The sequence below is a fragment of the Tamandua tetradactyla genome, chromosome 7 (assembly GCF_023851605.1).
Source record: "Tamandua tetradactyla isolate mTamTet1 chromosome 7, mTamTet1.pri, whole genome shotgun sequence".
NCBI lineage: Eukaryota > Metazoa > Chordata > Mammalia > Pilosa > Myrmecophagidae > Tamandua > Tamandua tetradactyla.
Genome location: NC_135333.1, coordinates 94,022,467 through 94,044,576, shown reverse-complemented (window position 1 = coordinate 94,044,576; position 22,110 = coordinate 94,022,467). Strand labels below are relative to the sequence as shown.

General features: G+C 36.0%; 1 protein-coding gene across 1 annotated transcript in view; it reads left to right on the top strand.

Moving 5' to 3' along the window:
• Positions 1–22,110, top strand: part of IPO8 (importin 8) — a 172,083-nt gene that overhangs the window by 22,492 nt on the left and 127,481 nt on the right. The window contains exons 4-10 of the mRNA XM_077170434.1: positions 5,382–5,540; positions 6,580–6,736; positions 9,635–9,724; positions 14,525–14,619; positions 15,248–15,332; positions 17,833–17,967; positions 18,710–18,809. Of these exons, the coding sequence (XP_077026549.1) occupies positions 5,382–5,540; positions 6,580–6,736; positions 9,635–9,724; positions 14,525–14,619; positions 15,248–15,332; positions 17,833–17,967; positions 18,710–18,809 (821 nt within the window). The remainder of the gene's footprint in view (positions 1–5,381; positions 5,541–6,579; positions 6,737–9,634; positions 9,725–14,524; positions 14,620–15,247; positions 15,333–17,832; positions 17,968–18,709; positions 18,810–22,110) is intronic.

Below are 22,110 nucleotides of genomic sequence, written 5' to 3'. Positions count from 1 at the left end.
TCTGGCAGTCTATGTCTTTTGATTGGGGAATCAGTCCATTAACATTTAGTGTTATTACTGTTTGGGTAATACTTTCCTCTACCATTTTGCCTTTTGTATTATATATATCATATCTAATTTTCCTTCTTTCTACACTCTTCTCCACACCTCTCTCTTCTGTCTTTTCGTATCTGACTCTAGTGCTCCCTTTAGTTTTTCTTGCAGAGCGGGTCGCTTGGTCACAAATTCTCTCAGTGACCTTTTGTCTGAAAATGTTTTAATTTCTCTCTCCTTTTTGAAGGACAATTTTGCCGGATATAGAAGTCTTGGTTGGCAGTTTTTCTCTTTTAGTAATTTAAATATATCATCCCACTGTCTTCTAGCTTCCATGGTTTCTGCTGAGAAATCTACACATAGTCTGATTGGGTTTCCCTTGTATGTGATGGATTGTTTTTCTCTTGCTGCTTTCAAGATCCTCTCTTTCTCTTTAACCTCTGACATTCTGACTAGTAAGTATCTTGGAGAACGCCTCTTTGGATCTATTCTCTTTGGGGTGCGCTGCACTTCTTGGATCTGTAATTTTAGGTCTTTCATAAGAGTTGGGAAATTTTCAGTGACAGTTGCTTTCATTAGTTTTTCTCCTCCTTTTTCCCTTCTCTTCTCCTTCTGGGACACCCAGAACACGTATATATTTTTTTTTTTTTTTTTTTTTAAAGGAAAGACAGAGAGAAGGAAGGAAGGATAGAAGGAAGGAAGGAAGGAAGAAAGGGAAACATCTTTAAACATTTTCTTGTTTTATTGTATTTTGTTTTTCCGTTTTTTGTTACATGGGCTGGGGCCGGGAATCGAACCGAGGTCCTCCGGCATAGCAGGCAAGCACTTTGCCCGCTGAGCCACCGCGGCCCGCCCCCCCAGAACACGTATATTTGTGTGCTTCATGTTATCATTCAATTCCCTGAGCCCCTGCTCAAATATTTCCATTCTTTTCCCTATAGTTTCTGTTTCTTTTTGGATTTCAGATGTTCCATCCTCCAGTTCACTAATTCTAACCTCTGTCTCTTGAAATCTACCATTGTAGGTTTCCATTGTTTTTTTCATCTCTTCTACTGTATCTTTCATTCCCCTAAGTTCTGTGATTTGTTTTTTCAGACTTTCCATTTCTTCTTTTTGTTCATCCCTTGCCTTCTTCATGTCCTCCCTCAATTTATTGATTTGGTGTTTGAAGAGGTTTTCCGTTTCTGTTCGTATATTCAGAATTAGTTGTCTCAGCTCCTGTATCTCATTTGAACTGTTGGTTTGTTCCTTTGACTGGGCCATATCTTCAATTTTCCTGGTGTGATTTGTTATTTTTTGCTGGCATCTGGACATTTAATCAGATTTCCCTGAGTGTGAGACCCAGCAGGTTGAAAGATTTTTCTGTAAAGTCTCTGGACTCTGTTTTTTTTATCCTGCCCAGTAGGTGGCGCTTGTCTGTCTGCGGGTCCCACCAGCAGAAGATGTTGTGGTTCCTTTATTAAACCCACTATTGGTGTTTGGTTGGACCCAGTCCCTGCCACTGTCGGAAACTCTCTCCTCTCACTCCGGGCAGCTGCCTATGGGGCAGGGGCTCCGGCCGCCACGGCCCCGGGAACTCGTCACCGGACCTGGAAGCTGCCTGTGGGGGAGGGGCACTGGTCGCCGGCCGCCGCGGCCTGGATAGCTCGCCGATTCCAGACCTGCCGCTGGACTGGGAAGCCGTCCGCGGGGGAGGGGGCACTGGTTGCCGGCCGCCGCGGCTTGGGTAGGCCGCTGATCTGACACTCGTAGCTAGTCCCGGAAGCCGCCTGCGAAAGAGGGGTGTCGTCCGCCGCGGCTTGGGAAACTTGTCTCTCTGAGACTCTCAGCCGGCCTGGGAAGGAGGGAGAGAGGAGCTCCGGCTGCCAGCCACCGTGGCCCAGGGATGCGTGCGCCGCTCGGGGATCTCACCGCAGCAGAGTCTCGCAGTCGGTCTAGCCAGTCCAGACTGGGGTACGCTGTGTGTCCGTTCCCTGCTGTGGCCCCGGGAGCTGTTCTACACTGTTTCTGGTCACCTAGTAGTTGCTCTGGAGGAGGAACTAAGACGCGTGCGCCTTACTAAGCCGCCATCTTGGCCCCCTCCTGCATGCTTTCTCTTAGGCCTAATTTTAAGTAGGCTTGATCTATCCTTTGTGAGGTTAAGTTTCATATGAACATACCCCAAGACTGGGGGCTCAGCCTATAGCTTTGATTGCCCACACTGCTTGTGAGAATATCAAGAATTCAACTTGGGGAGGTTGAATTTTCCCCCGTTCTCACCATTCCCCAAAGGGGACTTTGTAAATACTTTTCCACTCCCTTATCAAATCACTCTGGGATTCATCGGGGCATCACTCTGTACAAACCAACAAAATCTCATGTCCTACTCAAGGTTCCATGTACTTATGTTGTTCAACAAATTATCTACATAAGTTATATTAGGAGATGCACTAGTCAAAATATAAATTTTGCACTAAATAAACATTTTTTGCTTTAGTCTCACACATAAGTTGAAATTTTGAACTATTAATTACCATTTATTTTCAGCACCCTGCAGTAATGACATTCTTTTATTCTTCCTCATGCAAAAACATTTTTAAAATTTGTACATTTAGGAACTATCATTTTACACTCTAGGCATTCCTAGATTATACCATCTCAATCTTTATCGTCTTTCTTTCTTTGTGATTTCATTTATTCCTCAGCCCTCCTCCCTCTATCATTCTCACATTCAGCTTCTTTCAGTGTTTTAACATAATCATATTACAGTTAAGTAGTATTGTGCTGTCCATTTCTGAGTTTTCATATTCAGTCCTTTTGCACCATCTGTATCCCTTCAGCTCCACTTACCCAATATCTTACCCTGTTTCTATCTCCTTATGGTCTCTGTTACCAAGGAAATATTCCAAGTTTATTCACTAATGTCAGTTCATATCAGTGAGACCATACAGTATTTTTCCTTTCGGTTTTGGCTAATCTCACTCAGCATAATATCCTTAAGGTCCATTCATGTTGTTACATACTTCATAACCTTATTCAGTCTTACAGCTGCATAATATTCCATTATTTTTATATGCCACAGTTTGTTTAGCTACCTGTCTGTTGATGGACATTTTGGCTCTTTCCATCTCTTGGTAATTGTAAGTAATGCTGCTGTAAACATTGGTGTGCAAATGTCCGTTTGTGTCCTTGCCCTCATGTCCTTTGAGTACAGACAGCATATAGATGGGTCCTGTTTTTAAATCCATTTTGCCAGTCTATGTCTGTCTTCTGATTGGGGAGTTTAATCCATTAATGTTTAGTGTTATTATTGCACGGGTAGTACTTTCTTCTACTGTTTTGCCTTCTGGATTTTATATTCCCATCATTCTTTATCCATGTTTTCCTTTAGCTCTTTTAGCATTTTTAGGACTCTTTTTTTGAAATCTTTGTTATGCCCCAGGTGGTCTACCTTATTGATAGTTTTGAATGCCTTAATTCTCTCCTTCGACTGAGTAATCACTTTTCGTTTTTTTGTGTATTTATAATTTTTTGTTGAAAGTTGGATATTTTGATACTTTAACATGTTATTTCTGAAATTTAGATTCTTAAGCATCTGTTCCTTCAGCTTGTATCCAGCTAGTATTAACAACAGAGATTTCCTTGAATGCCAGGAGCTAACAACAAAAAAAAATCTGTTCCCAGTTTTTGGTGATTGACATGTTATAGTGCTTTCCTTCAGGGTTTAGCAGTACAGTACGTTTAGAGAAGAGCTCCAGGCCAAAGTGTAAGGGCTGCCTGATCTTTTCTCCACATGTGCCTCTGGGAATACCCCTGTTTACATGGGTACGAATGTCTCCTCTTCCCTAGGAGACAGTTTCCTTAGGGAACCCACCACTGCACTATATTAATAGTCAATAGACCCTTACCACATTCACGTGATTGCTCTTCCATAGAGTTATGTGGGAAAACTATGAGTTGCCTTCTGTAAGTAGGGCACATTCTGGGACAGCAAGCCTCTCAGGTCACTATCAGACAGACTGTGTCAAACAAACGTGTTCCCAGTAAGTGCATGTGGGTTACTGTGCTCACTCTGGAACCGGAACCATTGTCTGCCCTGGGAGCCTGGGCTGGCTTTGTGCAGAGCTGGTGAGGAGTGGGAAGGGGCCAGCCAGGGTACCATGAGATCCACCCCACCACTTTTCTGTAGGTTTTTTCTTGATTTGTCCTCACCCTTTTACTGTAATCTTTTAACCGTTTTCTGGTGTTTTGAGAAAGATGCTTCTGCCATTTCTTGCTGATTGTTCAAAGATCTGTGTGTATATGTGTGTGTGGAGGTATGGAGCCCTGAATTGTCCTACTCTGCCATCTTGATCAGGGTGGGGGGCAGCCAGATGCACTTTTTACCATTCACAGATAACCATGTCAGGACATATTTGGTGATGATATTGATAGTTTGTAGAAGAGAAAGTGTTTCCTTCATTTATTTATTTATTTAGTTAGTTATCTATTACATGGGCAGGCACCAGGAATCAAACCCAGATCTCCAGCATGACAGGCGAGAAGTCTGCCTGCTGAGGCACCGTTTGCCTCCCCCTCTTCATTTACTTTTCAATCTTAATTACATTGTTATGCAATCACATTTTTTTATGGCTAAACATTGTGGTTTTACTAAAGGGATAGTTCTTTGTCACTTATGCGTTTCTTGTTGCTTTTCATTTTCTCATTTCTTTGGAAATATGTCTTAGCTTTCATATTCAGGAATTGTCTAACTAATGCTTCTTTCTTATATTCAAAATACAAAAATTGGTATCTTAGGCTTTGATAGGTGCAACATACTGTATTGGCTGTTAACTGATAATGGATGGATCCAAGGTTTTGGCCCACAAATAAGCCTTCCATGGTTATATAGGCCTTCATCTTTACTTCCTTTTACCATTTATTGGCTTGGATTGTCCAGTTGAAATGTACAATGTTTTATTTTTATTTTTATTCTTTTCCCACCGTGCTTATGATATGATGACCAAAATTCAAAATGTAGCAAGCTGGGAAGTTTTGCAGAGCTCAGGTAGATTCATTGTCTGAGTTTCTTTTTTTTTGGAAATCTTTAATGAATTTAAGACATTAATTCTTTTTTGAAAGATGTATTTTGGAAATGATAATTTGAAAGGGTTTCAAGTTAGGAAATCACCACTTTTGTGTATTGTCAATAAATTGAGCAAATGAAAATATTTTTCTTTGCTGGACTGCATCTTTTCCCTCTACCCCAGATATATGGGTATATGATGTGGATAAATAATTGTTAGTATAGTTTATATAAAATATCAGAGTTTTTTGAAATAGGAAACCTATAACTATTTACAGTTTGAACTTTTTTCCCTACCTCATAGAGTCCAGTTAACGATGTGTCTCCGTGCCATCATTAAATATGATTTTCCTGGTCATTGGCCAGCGGTAGTCGACAAGATAGACTATTATTTGCAATCACAGAGCAGTGGAAGCTGGCTTGGCAGTTTATTGTGTCTGTATCAACTGGTGAAGACATATGAGTAAGTTGATTTCTACTGGCTGAAATCTATCTGCCTTGTATTTCTTAGAAAGAATTAATTTCCATAGAGGGGTCTCCTAAGGGTGTTCTGCATAGTCAAGTTTGAGAAGTACTGGGTTAAACACAAGCATGTTTACTTACTGAAGTTATTCAAAGAAGCTTTAATATACTAAGGTGCATTCGTTAATCTCTAACACAGGGATATAATTTGCAATTCTCGAACATATTAAATAGTTTTAGAAGAGCATTTATAACAGCTTTCCTTGGAAGTGATTTAGAGGTACCTTAATATTTGTCCTCTAGTGACCACGTTATTAAGTAAATCAAACGTTTTGGATGCAACACAGAAAATGTTAGTTTTTTTCTAATGACTTTTTTTCTCTGATAAAAGTTGCATGGGAAGGTGGGAGTTGGTATCATATTTAATAGTACTGTTTTTTGGTTTCTAAGAGGATTGCTTCTTGTGTATACAAAAGCTTGCAGTTTTCCTTCTTTTAACTTTTAGTTCATATTGTGTAGAATTTTGAGAGAATACTTTAGATAAAGTAATTAAAATAATCTAAGCATGCTTAACTTTGTAAACTATTGACTTGTGAATTTAGGATAGTATAAGAAGAAATGTTTTTTCCCCCCTCCTTATCTGTTATATAATGTGAATATTTGTCTATTTAAACTAGCATATCAACTTGTATTTTATAGGAAGAATTATGGTATGATAACGTCTGATCTAAGTACTAGAAAAATTCATGTGGGAAAGCTGCAAAATAGTCTGGGATTTTTCTTTTAAACTAGTCTGAGTCCTTGTAGAAAGATTTTAGTTGTTCTGCCAAAAACAGAGATGTGCCCTTTCAAAGTTCCTTCAACTTTATTCTAGCAATCCAAAAAGAAAATGTAAGTCAATATTTTGAATGTTTTTGTTTTGTTAGCTTTATGTGGTTTATATGTATATAATCGGTATATCTCTCTTTAGATATATACATATTTTCATTCATTGTTTATAGCTCTTTTTCCTGTCTTGCTTGTCTTTTTTTGTCATGTAGATATAAGAAAGCAGAGGAAAGAGAACCTCTTATAGCAGCAATGCATGTGTTTCTGCCTCGTATTCAGCAGCAAATCATGCAGCTCCTTCCTGATTCTTCCCATTTTTCTGTATTACTACAAAAACAAATTTTGAAAATCTTCTATGCACTTGTTCAGGTAGGTTTTATTGTAGAAAATAAAACCAGGCCTTGTATTTCTGACTGACCCATGAAAAATTTTCAGTAAGTGTCAACTATTATTAATTATTTTATTATATAGTCTCAGAAAAAAAATCCTTATGAGAAAACAGGCTCAGAGAGATGAATTTAATTGCCCAAGATCATCTGAGTGGCAGAGCTGAGATTCAGTGTCTCTGTGCTTTTTACTTCAGTGACTGAAGTCTTGGGGAGTAAGGAACTACAGTAGTTAACCGCTCTAAAACCAAACTTCCTGACTAATCTTGTCCACAGCATCCCTGCCTGTAGGTTGGTTATGATTATAAGAGAGGAGGAAGGAAGAGATTTTTCTTTTACTGGAAGATCATATTAATAGCAGTTTCTTTGTATTTGATGCAATATAAAGGTAACAAAGAAGATGTAGTGCCCTGTTTTCCTTTGCTTAAAATATTGTCTTTTTCTTATTTTTAAAGCTATAAAGAAAATTAATATAGAAATGTAAAGACTAATTGGAATAAGATAGAGATGGAGTGTGCTTTAAATATAAAAATATTTAAAATTGCATCATTGAAAAACTTGGATAGATTATTTAGGTCTGAGTAGAGGAGGAATAATTGTTGCCAGTCTCGATTGCTTGATTAGTTTATTTGAGGTCTATTACATGTTTCCGTGTTAAGTTAGTAAGGGCAAGAGGGGCAGTTTTTCTGTGCTAGAGAGCCAAGATAGATTCTGTCCTTGCCTTCATATCTGACCTATGTACTTCTGTGTTCCTTCAGAATATTTCACTTCACTAAGACTTATATTTTTAGCATCATCTTTTAAACTTTTAATAGACATAGTCTAAAGCAAGTTGTTTCAGGTCACCTCTTTTGGGGGAAGAGAAAAGGAGGAAGGAGGTAAAAACTGAGAAGAAAGAACTAGGATACAGGAAAATATACTCCTTCTCTCCTGCTCCATCCCCACCTTTTTATTATTATTTTTATTGATAGGTAAGGAAGATATATGGTGTTTTTGTTTTTAAAGAATTGTTGGGAAAAACTTTCTCAGGAGAATTGCTTCAGAGGCAAATGTTTTTTATTTAGTGAGATGTTTTGCCATTAGATATAGTCCTAGCCTATTTATTAGGAGAATAGATTACTCTTTCCCATCGGGAAAAATATGAACAGAAACCAGGAATTAAGCAAAAGACTGAAGAAATAATTTTCCTAAAGCCCTCTCCCAAAGCTCTTTGGTTTTCTAATAGGCCAACATCTAAAATTTGTTCTCAATATGTGCTAAAAACTGGAAAAAAAGAGGAGAAAAACTCAACATTTAAAATTGTTATAGTACAGGGGGCGGGCCGCGGTGGCTCAGCAGGCAAAGTGCTTGCCTGCTATGCCGGAGGACCTCGGTTCGATTCCCGGCCCCAGCCCATGTAACAAAAACAAAAAAACAAAATACAATAAAACAAGAAAATGTTTAAAGATGTTTCCCTTTCTTCCTTCCTTCCTTCCTTCTATCCTTCCTTCCTTCTCTCTGTCTTTAAAAAAAAAAAAAAAAATTGTTATAGTACAATTATATGCTAATATAGTAATATTCTCTGGCTGGGAATCCTGAGAGCAAAAATATGACAATATGGGAAGAAGCAGAACACTTTTTAAGTATAACATATCAATTTTATCTAAGTAGCATTTCTTGAATATTTTTGTGTGAAGGATGCTTAGATGTTCCATACTTACCTCAAAACTCAGCTTGTCCAAAAATGAACTCATCATACTTTTTTTTTCAACCCCCAGCCTCTTTCTCTATTCCCCATTTCAAGTCCAAATGACTCCCAGTTGCACTTACAATAAAGTGTGAACTTCTTCACATGGCCTATTAAACCATACGTCTCTTCAGTTTAATCTTTTACTGTACTTACCTTTGTATTTCACAGTCCAGTCACACTGAAATTCTTTCAGCTTCATGAACAGGTTATGCCGTCTCTAACTTTTGAGACAATATAATTACTGTTCTTCCTAGAGTACCCATTTCCCCCTTGATAGGCTGGCTAATTTGTTGTCATTCTTCAGGTCTCATTGTATATTGCTTCTTCTGGAAAGTTGACCCTGATACTTCCAGGTAGATTAGGTGATCCTTATATATGTTTTTATTTGCAATATTTGCTTTTATCTGTATTGTTTATCACAACAATATTATGATTGTTTGCATTGTTTTTTTCCCCAAGAAATTTAAGATTCACGAAGGTAGAAACCATGTCTGTCTTACTTATTTTCTCCTTAGCATGTAGCACGTTTGTGGAATGAATAGGTGCATAAGACTATCCCTTATCTCTTATAGCTCACAGTGTGGCAGGGAAAATACATACCTGTGTAATACGAGGTAGACTGTGGTATTCTGCTATGGTATAGAGGAGAGTAATTGAAAAACTGTTACAGGAATAACAGTACTCTCTTTTATGAAGTAATGATTTTCATCAAAGTGGTTAAAATAAAAAATTACATGTATAAAGCAGTAAATGGTGAAAATCACTTATCTAGAATCTCATGCTGGATAAGTAAGACCTAACTGCATTAAAATTTTTTTTCACTTACAAAAGTAGCCCAGAGAAACAATTTAGAAGTAAATAGAGTAAAAACACCTCTATTGCCACCTCATGCCCCAAATTCCTGCAAAATCCCTCTTCTTCTATCCTTTATTAAATTGGTAGCATATACTTTCATGTTTGAAAAATTAAATTTACATATATATGCTTATGGATTTATTTTAAGTTAAATTTCAGTTGAACCATATGAAATTGCTATTTTTATGATTGATTATTAGCCATTTCATATATTTCAACCTTAAAATATAGATGAAATTGCTGAATTTTTGGAAGGGGAAGAATTATTGTTTATGTTGTTATTCTTCTGTTTTTCAGTATGCATTGCCACTTCAGTTGGTGAATAACCAAACCATGACGGAATGGATGGAGATCTTTCGAACTGTTATTGACAGAACAGTTCCTCCTGTAAGAAAGGACTTCTGTTATTAAGGAAAATTGAGAAAATTTGGTTTAGAATTTTTTTTTTAATTAGAGAAGTTGTGGGTTTATAGGACAATCATACATAAAATACAGGATTTGCATACACTGCCCCCCCCATGACCATCCTGCATTGCTGTGAATCATTTGTTACAGTTGATGGTAGCACATTTTTGCAGTTGTACTATTAATTAAAATCTGTGGTTTAACTTAAATCTCACTGTTTGTGTAGTGTAGTTCCATGAATTTTTTTTTTAATAGTGAAAAATAACATAGATGTAAAAACGCAATAAATTTCAAAGCACACTGCAAAAATTAGTTGTAGAACAGATTTCAGAGTTTGGTATGGGTTACAGTTCCACATTTTAGATTTTTCCTTCTAGGTGCTCCAAGACACTGAAGACTAAGAGAAATATCAATATAATGATTCAGCAGTCATACTCATTTGTTAAATCCTATCTTCTCTGTTATAACTCCACTTTCTCCTTTGATCTTTCTTCCTTTAGGGGTATTTGGGCTGTGGCCATTCTAACTTTTCATGTTGGAAAGGGCTGTTGATAATATAGGATAGAAGGATAGAAATCGTTAATGTTCTGGAGAAGCTGGCCCCTCTGGGTTTCAAAACTTATCTGGCCTAGGAATCCAACTAGAGGTTGCAGTTTTCTGGAAAGTAATCATAGTGCATGGAACATTTGTAGAATCTCAGATAAAGCCCTTGGTATTCTTATAGGGTTGGCAGGAATGATTTTGGTTGGAGTTTGGCAATCCCTGACAAGTACCAATATCTAGCTGAAGTTTGTTTAAGAGTAGTTACTAGAGTAGCCTCTCGACTCTGAACTCTGTCAGCTACTGACACCTTATTTGTAACAGTTCTTTTCCCCCTTTTGGTTAGCTAAGACATTGTTGATCCCATGGTGCCAGGGCCAGGCTTATCCCTGGGAATCATATTTCATGTTGCCAGGGAGATTTTTACCCTGGGTATCATGTCCCATGCAGGGGAAAGGGTAATGATTTCACTTGGAGAGTTGAGCTTAGAGAAGGAGAGGCCATATCTGAGCAACAAAAGTGGTCCTCTGGAAGGCACTCTTAGGCATAACTATAGGTAGGCTAAGCTTCTTTGCTAAGTAAACCGGCTTCACAGGAGCAAGCCTCAAGACCAAGAACTTGGCTTATTGACTTGGGAGTCCCTAACGTTTGAGACCATATCAGGGTTTTCCCCAGTGATGAGGTTTAATAGTTCCACATTTTTTTCTCCCGTCTCTCAAGGGACTTTGCCAATACTTTTTTTTTTTTCCAATTCTTTTAAATTATGTGCTAAGTATACTCTAGCATGTAATTGGGCATTTCATTGAACTATACAGAATTATAAGCCCTCATGCCATTCTGGGCTCCCTGTGTGTTTGGGTTGCTTAAATGATCTATCCATACAAGTTGTATTAGATTATGTGCTACAGAAAATTTAGGTTATGGAAGAAATAAACATTTCTTTCTTTGGTCTCATAGAGTATATGAAGTTCTAAAATATAGGCAATGTCTTCCTTACCCCTGTATTTTAATTTACCTTAGCCCCAACCCAATCAGCTTTGTTCTTATCTCTAATTGAAGTCTGATCTCTTTTTCAATTTCTTTAACTGTTGTTAAATGTGGCAATGCTGACCTTCAGAGCTGCAGAACTCCTACTTTTAGTCTTTGGTGTCACACAGGTACCCAAAGTTCCAGGGAAATACCAGGTTACACATATATAGCACGGCCTCTCAATATCTAGAAATAACAATTACCACTCTGGACTAAATGTTACTGCTATGAGAGCTTACAATCTAGGTCCCAATTTTCTTATTAAGTATTTTCTAAATGAGACCATACAATATTTGCTCTTTTGTCTGTGGCTTATTTTCTATCATATAATGTCCCATAGGTTCATTCACAGCATTACATGTCTCAAGACTTCTTTCCTTTCTATAGCAGCACAATATTCGATCATACATATACACCACAGTTTGCCATTCTGCTTATCAGTCAGTATATCTTTTGGCCATTTCTAGCCATTGGTTGTTACGTATAATGTCCAAAGTCAGCAGTCCATCAACACTCTCAATTTTGGACAATTTTCATTGCTCCCAGGAGAAAAATAACTGATAAACGCATCCTCATCAAATAAAAAATCCAAACCTTCCCTTAACTCTTGCACATGCCCACCCCCATTACTGTTGATGTCTTTCTATTAAACATAGCTCATAGCATGCAATAGTAGTTTTCCCCTTTTACCTGGTGTTATAAACTCTGTACACGATTCATACCTTTAAAGTAGTTCGTGCAGGAACTTATTTACATTTGTAATGTTAATCAGTGGGATATATGTCTCTATACAACCCCTTTCAATCATATTCACCTTTAATATGGCAGTATTACTTATAGATCCACTAATGAATGCCTTTACTTTTATCCATTCCCTTACATTTAAGTTCAGTCTCACTAGCTAACTGTTTACCCATCTCTAGCTCCTGTGTATCTCTAGGTCAGTTCCATGGATTTTTAAAATACACTTTATTCTGTTACTGCATATATAATCTTAACATTTCCCCTTTTATTCATATTCAGATAAATATTTCGTTGCTGCTAATTGTTTTCAGTGTTGTCCTACTATCACCAAAACTCTCCATCTTTCCAAATCACTGAAGGCTTAACTTCTCATTTCTTATTCCCACACTGTCAAATGGTAACCTATATTCTAGTTTCTGACTCTGAGTTTCAAATCAGTGAGCTCTTACGATATTTAACCTTTTGTTTCTGGCTTATTTCATTCAACATAATGTCTTCAAGGTTCATCCATGTTGTTGCATGTATCAGGATGCCATTCATTTTTTATGGTCAAATAATATTCCCTTTTATGTATATACCATATTTTATATACATATATAATGGATTTATATATATGTATATGAAAATCTGGATTTGGAATTTTTATGGTAGACTGATTTATTATATCAGCCTGCTATTTGAAAAAAATTACTGCTATAATAAAAAGAACTAATAATACATATTCAATTTTAGAAAATAGTTCAGTTCAGCAAAAATAATAAAATAACCATTTTTAAAACCTACTATTTATTCCTCTAGTCTTTTTTCTCTGTAGGTGTAAAGCTATAATTTATTTATGAAAATCATATATGTAAATACATATTGGAATTTTTTCATTTAAAATCTGCTATAAACCTGACAAACAGGACCATTCCAGCCGATCCTAAAGAACACCTAGGTCAATATAAGATTCTACAAGGGTTCCATGTACTAGAGTAACTTTCCAGAAACCTGTAACCTCCAGATGGGTCCCTGGAGCAGATAAGTCCTGAAACCTAGAGGGCCCAGCCTCTCCAGAATATCAGATAGTTCTATCTCCCTACCCTGTATAATTGACAGATCCTTCCAACATGAAAAATTTAGAATGGCCATAGCTCAAACACCCCTAAAGAGAGGAAAAGAAAGATCAAAGGTGATGGTGGAGTTATACAGAGAAGATAGGATTTAACAAATGAATATGATTGCTGAGTCATTAAATTGATATCTCTTTTAGTCTCCATTATCCTAGAGCAGCTAAAAGTAAAAACCTTAAATTGTGGAATTGTAACCCATGTCAAACTGAAATATGTTCTACAACTAATTGTAGTGCTGTGCTTTGAAATTTATTGCTTTATTGTATATATGTTATTTTTCACAAAAAGGAAAAAAAAAGTTGATTGTGATGATAAAAAAAAGTTAAGCCTTCCATCCTCCTATATTCTGGAGCAGCTAGAAGGAAAAATCTTAGAATATTGCATGGTAGCCCATGACAAACTCTGGGATCTCTCCTGTAACTACTCGGTGAAGAGTACTTTGAAAACTATTGCTTTTTTTCTTTCTTTGCTTTGTATATATATTGTATTATACAATTAAAAAGTTTTAAAAAATCCATTATAAATATTTTTAACTATTATGACTGTTTTTATACTGTCAGTTGAATGCTTCATTTGCTGGTTGTTTTTGAGTTTTGTTATCTTACCTAGAAGGATGTAAATTTTTGTGCACATACATGATTATTTTCTTTCAATAAATTCCTAAATGTTTAATTGTCATGCTATGGCTTTTGATAGATCTTGCAACATGCTTTCCAGAAAGGTTGCTTTGGTTTATATTTTAATAATCATTGAGTGAGATTGCCTGTTACAAGTACAAATTTTATTCTGAGTTTGCCATTTTCATAGGTGAAAGATGGTATTTAATTTTGATATGCAAAAACAATGATCCTATTTTTCACCTATCAAATTTACTCCTGTATATTTTTAAATATAAACTTCTCTTAAAATATGCGGTATTCTTTCCCTTGTCCTATCTCAGGATGAATGATATTGAGATTTAATTTACATACCATAAAATGCATACAACTTAGTGAACTTTAGAGTTTTGACCAGTGTATACACTTGTGGTAACATCTGAGTTTAAGACGTAGAAGCTTTCTTTCATCCGAGTAGTTTTCTAATGGGACATGGTGTTTTGTTTTTTGTTTTCAACTTATTTGGGCTATTTGAAGATGGGTGATGAATGTGAACAACAGTATTTGTTAGTTGAAATTCACTTTGCTTATTTGATTCCTAGATATTCTTATATCTACGAAATAAGAATTTGCATTTGTATGGCAATCTTAATTTATATTTAACATGAATTAATCTATAACAAGATTTAGTCTGCCTTTGAAATTCATATACATTGTTTTATTATGCAGAAATTTAATCCCGGATGTTTTTGTCCTCTTAGGAGACTCTACAAATTGATGAGGATGATAGACCAGAGCTAGTATGGTGGAAGTGTAAAAAGTGGGCCCTGCATATTGTAGCTCGTCTCTTTGAACGGTAATTTTCTGTTTATTAGAATTATAATCTTATAGTCAATATCTCAGTATTGGATAGTATAAATATCTGCCTGATATTTCCCTTGGTACCTTACAGCATATGTTTGGTTGGCCTTACAGCCATAGAAGCCAGAGAGTCATCTTCTGTTTGTTCAAAGCAGACTTGACTGTAATCATTGGCTTTGAGATCTTAGGGATGTGGACATACCTCTCTGGTCTTTTCCATTGTTCTGTGAACAGTCTGGCAAAATGACATTATTTACCTCATTGAAAGTATCCAGAACAATACAAGAATGTGCATGAACACTCAGCTTCATGTGAAAGGTTGTCAAATTTCTTTTAATGATGTTTGTTGACAACCTATTTTATGTCAGATGTAACATCTTTATTTCTGATATCTGTCCTTTGGGAACTCTTGGTTTAGAAGGTAAAAGTTTCTGTCTGAAATTTTAAGTATGGCCCATGAGTTGAAGTATGGCTCATCATTATTTCATTTTGGCTTGTGAAAAAAGAGGAAAGTGTTAGCTTTCTGCCCCAGTGGAATACATCTTTCAACAAGGGACTGTATAGTAAGCATGTTTTGTTTATAAAATTCATGGTATTTAAACATTTTCTCTTTGTATTTTAAGATATGGGAGCCCAGGAAATGTCACAAAAGAATACTTTGAATTTTCTGAATTCTTTTTGAAAACCTATGCAGTGGGAATTCAGCAGGTAATAAACCTAAAGCTTTTAAAAATAGAATGGTGGTTACTACTGAAAGTAGAAAAGTCATTTCTATCCATTTAAAAGTAGATTACAAGCATATTAATACGTTACATATTCATAGAGGATGGAATGGCAGTTCTGAGAATTTTAATGCAGTACAACACTGTATTTAGAATCAAAAGTCCTAGGGCATCCATAAGAACTGCCCCTCCATACTCTTAGACTCTGGATTTATATTTTTTAAGTTTGTTGATATTGATGAAGCAGTCACTAGTATTAGATTAGAATCTTTTATTAACTCTCTCTGACCTCTTAGAAATGTCTTAACCTCTTTATTTCTTTGGGCCTCACCTCTTTGTTGTCAAGTTTATTTTATTTATTTATATTTTTTTTACATGGGCAGGTACCGGGAAACGAACCCGGGTCCTCTGGCATGGCAGGCAAGCATTTTTGCCTGCTGAGCCACCGTAGCCTGCCCTCAAGTTTATTTTAGAAGATTTATATTATACAAATGGAATTATTTCAGGCAGAGCTTTGAAGTTAAGACTTTCAGTCAGGAACTGACACTTTCTGGAGGAAGTTTGGGAACCATTCTGTACAGTGAAAATTAGGAATTCTTGAGAAATAGTGCAAGTTGGTATTAATATTTAGAAACTTTAAAAACTACAAAGGACAAATGGTTGCTCACTATACTCCATTTGAATTGCGATTTTTTCGTTTATATTTCAACAAATAGAATTCAGTAACTTTAGAACTGGCTTGTGGCAGTATCCTATTGAGGAAGCACACATTAATCAGGCAGTCAAAGGTTGAATGGTATAGAATATAGTTCTGGAGTTTTATAAATATATGCATATTAATCTTTATTATCAACAATATAAAATTAAATAAATTGAACTTGTCTTTTTAAAATAGAATACCTCCTTTTATCCGTTATCATTTTGTCTAATAGATTACCTTATAAAAAGTATCTTGCTGTACATAGCTATACTTTTCTCACAAATTATTTTACTGACCAATGAGACCATCTGAAGGGAAAATGAATGAATAATGAGTAAAATTGTTTGTTCATCGATTTGCTGTGGATACTGGGATAATCAGGAAGCTGGTCAACTCTGTCTTCTGCCATTTCCACTACAGCAAACTCTTAAACATCCTAAAGTTGATTTTCTCCTTGAAGTGTGTTTAGTAAACTTTTTCTAGTGTCACATAAATATATAGATACATGAACGCATATATATATATAGACATACACACATATTTAAAATTTCTGCTGTTGTATCTATGCCATAAACTGTTTGTTCTGTTACTTAAGATATATATTCCCAAAATGAAAAAATTGTTTCTTATCAAAACTATTCTCTCCTCCACTGATGTATCTCATATCCCACCACTCTCTCTCTGGATGAGTCACACTATATTAGGAAGAACTGCATTCAGTAGCATTCATTTTAGCCTGCATCACCAAAGGGGTATTCAGTGATGGTAAAACTTCTGACAAATTTTATAAATTTTTTTGTAACTTGAGCTGAATTCATGTTCTGAATTTATAAATTCTGTACCTATTTTGAAAAAGTCCCTATTATTTATTTAGCAACTTAGTTTAGCTTGATACACTGAAGAGTTCTAGAGATTAGGAGCAGAAGACTTGGACTGTATTGCAGCACTATGCCTGACGTGGGATCTTTGAGCCAGAGAGGGTCACTTTGGGCATGGTTCCTTTCTTAGAAGCAGTCTTATTTTTACTGGTCTTTAAAAAAAAATAGCTTCTCAATTTTGTGCATGCTTACATAGACTTTCTACAGTCTAAGATTATAAAATAAAATTCTACCACCATTTTTTTCTGTGAATTCTATGCTTTTGCGGTTTATTTATTTATTTTTTGTTGTTGAAATATTTCCCTATCTGGATTTTATTTTGAGTCAAGTTTTAGTTAGGGAACTGGCTTTATTTATTTATTTTTTTCAGAAAGCTAATCGTTTATGACAATACTATTTTTTTCTCATGCTAATTTAATTTTTTTCGTTTTTTGTTATATGAAATAGTAAATTAAAAATATTGTGATGGGTGGGTCCCGGTGGCTCAGCAGGCAAAGTTCTTGCCTGTCATGCCAGAGACCCAGGTTTGATTCCTAGGGCCTGCCCATGCAAAAAAAATCGTTAGTTGAGAGATTCTGAATAAAGTAAGAGATTTTATAATTAACTACCATTAACAACCTTTTTTCCCCTGCTTTTTGAACAGGAGTCTTCACATTTTCATTTTGCACAGGGCCCAGTACTATTTTTTTGAGTAACTTATCTTTTCTCTTCCAATTTGAAATGTCTCCTTTATCATGTATTAAAATCTCTTTCTTATGTCTCTTGCTGTATGAAAGTTTTCAGTTTTCATCCAAGCACATCTGTCCGTTTTTATCTTTGTGGATCTGCATTTTATGTCATGTCTATAAAGTCTCACCCCCTGTTTTTAAACTTAAAATTATGTTCTCCTATATTTTCTTTTTCTATAGGTACTACTAAAAATTTTAGACCAATATAGACAGAAAGAATATGTAGCTCCACGTGTTCTTCAGCAAGCATTCAACTATCTCAACCAAGGGGTTGTTCATTCTGTAACCTGGAAGCAGATGAAGCCACACATACAGGTTAGTGTCAGGGAGCAGCTCTCCAAAGTTATTCTCTATTTAGACAAAGTAAGTGTTAACTAATCCTATATTTTATATCCAATATATTTCATTTCCATTAATAATATCAGATGAGTGCAGTCTTATGTTTCATCTGATATGATGGGCTCTGAAATTGAAGCATTTAGGAAGAGGGAGGACTTTGGAGCATTAGCAGCAGTGTGCTGGGAGGTTACTAGATGTGATTCCCCCCAAAATCCACATTGGTAGGGCAGAAAATCAGTTTTTGAAAATGAAGAAGAAAAAGTTTTACTGTTATTAAAATATTAACATTTAGGACCAAACTGGAAATGTAAACACTTTCAGAGTAATAAGTATAATAATAAATATGATCTTGATTTGACATGCTGTTCTTAAGAATGAAAATACGTTAGATACTGATTTGTTAGTAGAACTTTATTAACCCTGTGGTTGGTTCAAAGAATAACATTTTATATTTTATACTGAACTTATCACTTTTAGTCAACTGTTTAACAACAGTTTTATGTTTAAATATTTAACCTCTACCAGTCCCTTAGAAGAAGCTCTTGTTTTTCTGTTTCTACCTTAGAGAATGGCAAACTTTAATAGAAAGACTAATATTACAGTTTGGAACGACTATAACAAATCTAAAATTATAGAGGCTGTTGGTAAGCATATTATTTATATTCCCTAAATTTGAATATTCTATATTCATTTGTTGTGGTGGTTGTTTTTCTCTTAGAATATCTCTGAGGATGTTATTTTCACTGTGATGTGTTATAAGGATGAGGATGAAGAGCTGTGGCAAGAAGATCCATATGAGTATATAAGGATGAAATTTGGTAATTGAGATGGTTTTATTCCTCATCAGTTCCTGGATTTGTAAAGTAATATAACTAAATTTATATTTTAAAGCAGATTTTTAAATTTAGTTCAACTCTTGAAGTTCTGCTTTGCATCATAAACTTTGAAACCCATTACAGTCTAGTATTCGTGGGCTTGGAGCTTTGGAGTGTAGGAAGTGAAAAGCCACATTATCTGTGTATCTCGTGAGTGCTGAAACAATCATGGAGCCATTTATTACTTTTGCTGTTGAGTGGCTGATCTGTGGGGATCATCCCTTTCTGTGCCCATTGGAATACTCATTTGTAGATGAGGTTGTTCTCAGTCTGGGTGATCCCTTGGGTCCCTTGGCATATTTTGGAAGTACCCAGTTTGGTTAGCTTCCTTATCCTAGGGGATTAACTGTTCCACAAAAGAGTGGTGTTCCCTACAGTGGCTTCACTGTGCCTGACCCGGCTTTCTTGGGGTCCTTCTAACTTGCATAATACCAGAAGCTGCTGAACTGTGTAGGTTTATCCCCAGTTGAAAATAATCATTTCACAGAGAACTCAAGCATTTAACATGACAAAAAGTTGTGTACCTCTGTCTATCCCACAATTTAGAAGCTCTTTAAGGGCAGGTAATGTATCTTATTTTATGGCTTTTTTTTTTTTTTTTTTGCTTTTTCCATCTCTTCTTTTCCTGTGCAATCCTCCACTAGTCTTTGGCCCTAGTAAACCTTCAGTAAGTGTTTTTTTTTTTTTTTAAATAGTCTTTCTTTTTTTTTCCAGTAAGTTTTGAAATAAATGATTGATAAAACTTGCACTGTCCAGGGCCTGCTGATGGTGCTGTGACAAAGCAGTGCTTTCTCCTTATTATGTCAGGTGTCTCGAGCTATATGAGTTAAACCTACTGGCATGATTGCTAGATTATTGAGTTATGTTGTTTTTAGAGTATTTTGTGTTTTGTATTATTTGATTCAGTAAGTAAGGATTTGCCTTTTCTCTTGAAGACAAGATAGAGAAAGCAAATGAATGATGAGAAACAGCATTTACTATTTGTTCTCTCTCTCTATTCTACCTTTTTCTTTTGAAAATCGTTACACATTTGCATGATTTATTATTTTCCCTTCTTAATGTCTTTAATTTCCTGGTTTGCTCAGCCAGTCTTTGTTCTGTCATCTTCTTCAAGGCATCCTTTTCTTGTTTATCTTTTCTAAAAGCCAAAGTGCTTTTTTTCCCCTAATTGTTTCTCTTTTTGTTCTAGTTTGCTAGCTGCTGGAATGCAATATACCAGAAATGGAATGACTTTTAAAATGGAGAATTTAATAAGTTACTAGTATATAGTTCTAAGGCCAAGAAAGTGTTCCATTTAAAGAGAGTCTATAGAAATGTCCAATCTAAGGCATCCAGGGAAAACTACCTTGGTTCAAGAAGGCTGATGAAGTTCAGGATTTCTCTCTCAAGTGAGAAGGCACATGGTGAACACAGTCAGGGTTTCTCTCTCATCTGGAAGGGCACATGGCAAACATGGTGTCATCTGCTAGCTTTCTCTCCTGGCTTCCTGTTTCATGAAGCCCCCCGGGAGGCATTTTACTTCTTCATCTCCAAAGGTTGCTGGCTGGTGGACTCTCTGTTGCGTGGTGCTGCAGCATTCTCTGCTCTCTCAAAATCTCCCTTATTCTCCAAATTGTTTCCTCTTTTATAGGATTCCAGTGAACTAATCAAGCCCCACCCGATTGGATGGAGACATGTCTCCACCTAATCCAGTAAAATGACCACTCTTGATTGAATTACATCTCCAGGGAGATGACCTAATTATAGTTTCAAACATGCACTACTGAATAGGGATTAGAAGAAATGGCTGCCTGTACAAAATGGGACTAAGATTAAAACATGACTTTATTCTAGGGTATATACATATTTTCAAACCAGCACACTTTGGTAGTTTAGGATGCTGTGGCTACTATTTGAAGTGTAATTTTTAACTAAAGGAAAGACTAGTTGCTGTATTTGTTTTCTTTTTATATTCTTGTCACTTGCGATTATTTATTTGTACAAAATATTCCTATCTTAATTTGTTAACTAAAGTTAAATAATAATGTTCATATTATTATTGTTATATATATAATGTTAATATAATAATGTGATAATGATGTTAGATTTGATAAAAACTAATAAGTGCTCTGGGTATGAATGCTGAATTGTGTGCCTAGCAGCAGCTAATTATTATTATTATTTAAAATTTTATAATATAATATATATATATGAAACAAAGAAAGAAAAAAGCAATAGTTTTCAAAGCACTCTTCAAGTAGTTATAGGACAGATCCCAGAGTATTTCATGGGCTACTATACGATGCTCTCAGATTTTTCCTTCTAACTGCTCCAGAACATAGGAGATTAGAGAGGAATAAATAATTTTTTTATCATCACGATGGACTTTTTTTCCCTTTTTGTGAAAAATAACTTATATACAAAAAAGCAATAAATTTTAAAGCCCAGTGCAACAATTAATTGTAGAACAGATTTCAGAGTTTGGTATGAGTTACTATACCACAATTTTAGGTTTTTACTTCTAGCTGCTCTAAGATACTGGAGACTGAAAGAAATATCAATTTAATGATTCAACAGTCATATTTTGTTTGTTAAACCCTATCTTCTCTGTATAACTCCACTGTCACCTTTGGTCTTTCTCCCACTCTTTATGGATATTTGGGCTGTGCCCATTCTAACGTTTTCATGTTGGAAGGGGCTGTCAAAATGTGGGGGTAGGGAGTAGGCATTAACTGATGTTCTAGAGAGGCTGGCCCCTCCAGGTTTCAGGACTTACCTGGTCCAGGGAACCTTCTGGAAGTTGAGGTTTCTGGAAAGTTAACCTAGTGCGTGGAACCTTTATGGACTCTTATATAATGCCGTAAGTGTTCTTTAGGATTGGCTGGGGTTTGGCAAGTTACACTATGTAGCAGTGTCTAACTGAAGCTTGTGTAAGAGTGACCTCCAGCGTAGCCTCTCAAATCTATTTGAACTCTCTCAAATCTATTTGAACTCTCTCAGCTGCTAATACCTAATTTGTTACACTTCTTTTCCCCCATTTGGTCAGGATGGCATTGTTGATCCCATAGTGCCGGGGCCAGGCTCATCCCTGGGAGTCTTCTCCCACACTGCCAGGGAGACTTTAACCCCTGGATGTCATGTCCCACATAGGTGGGAGAGCAATGATTTCACTTGCAGAGTTGGGTTTCGAGAGAGAAAGGCTACATCTGAACCTCAAAAGAAGTCCTTCAGAAGTGACTCTTAGGCATACCTATAGGTAGGCTAA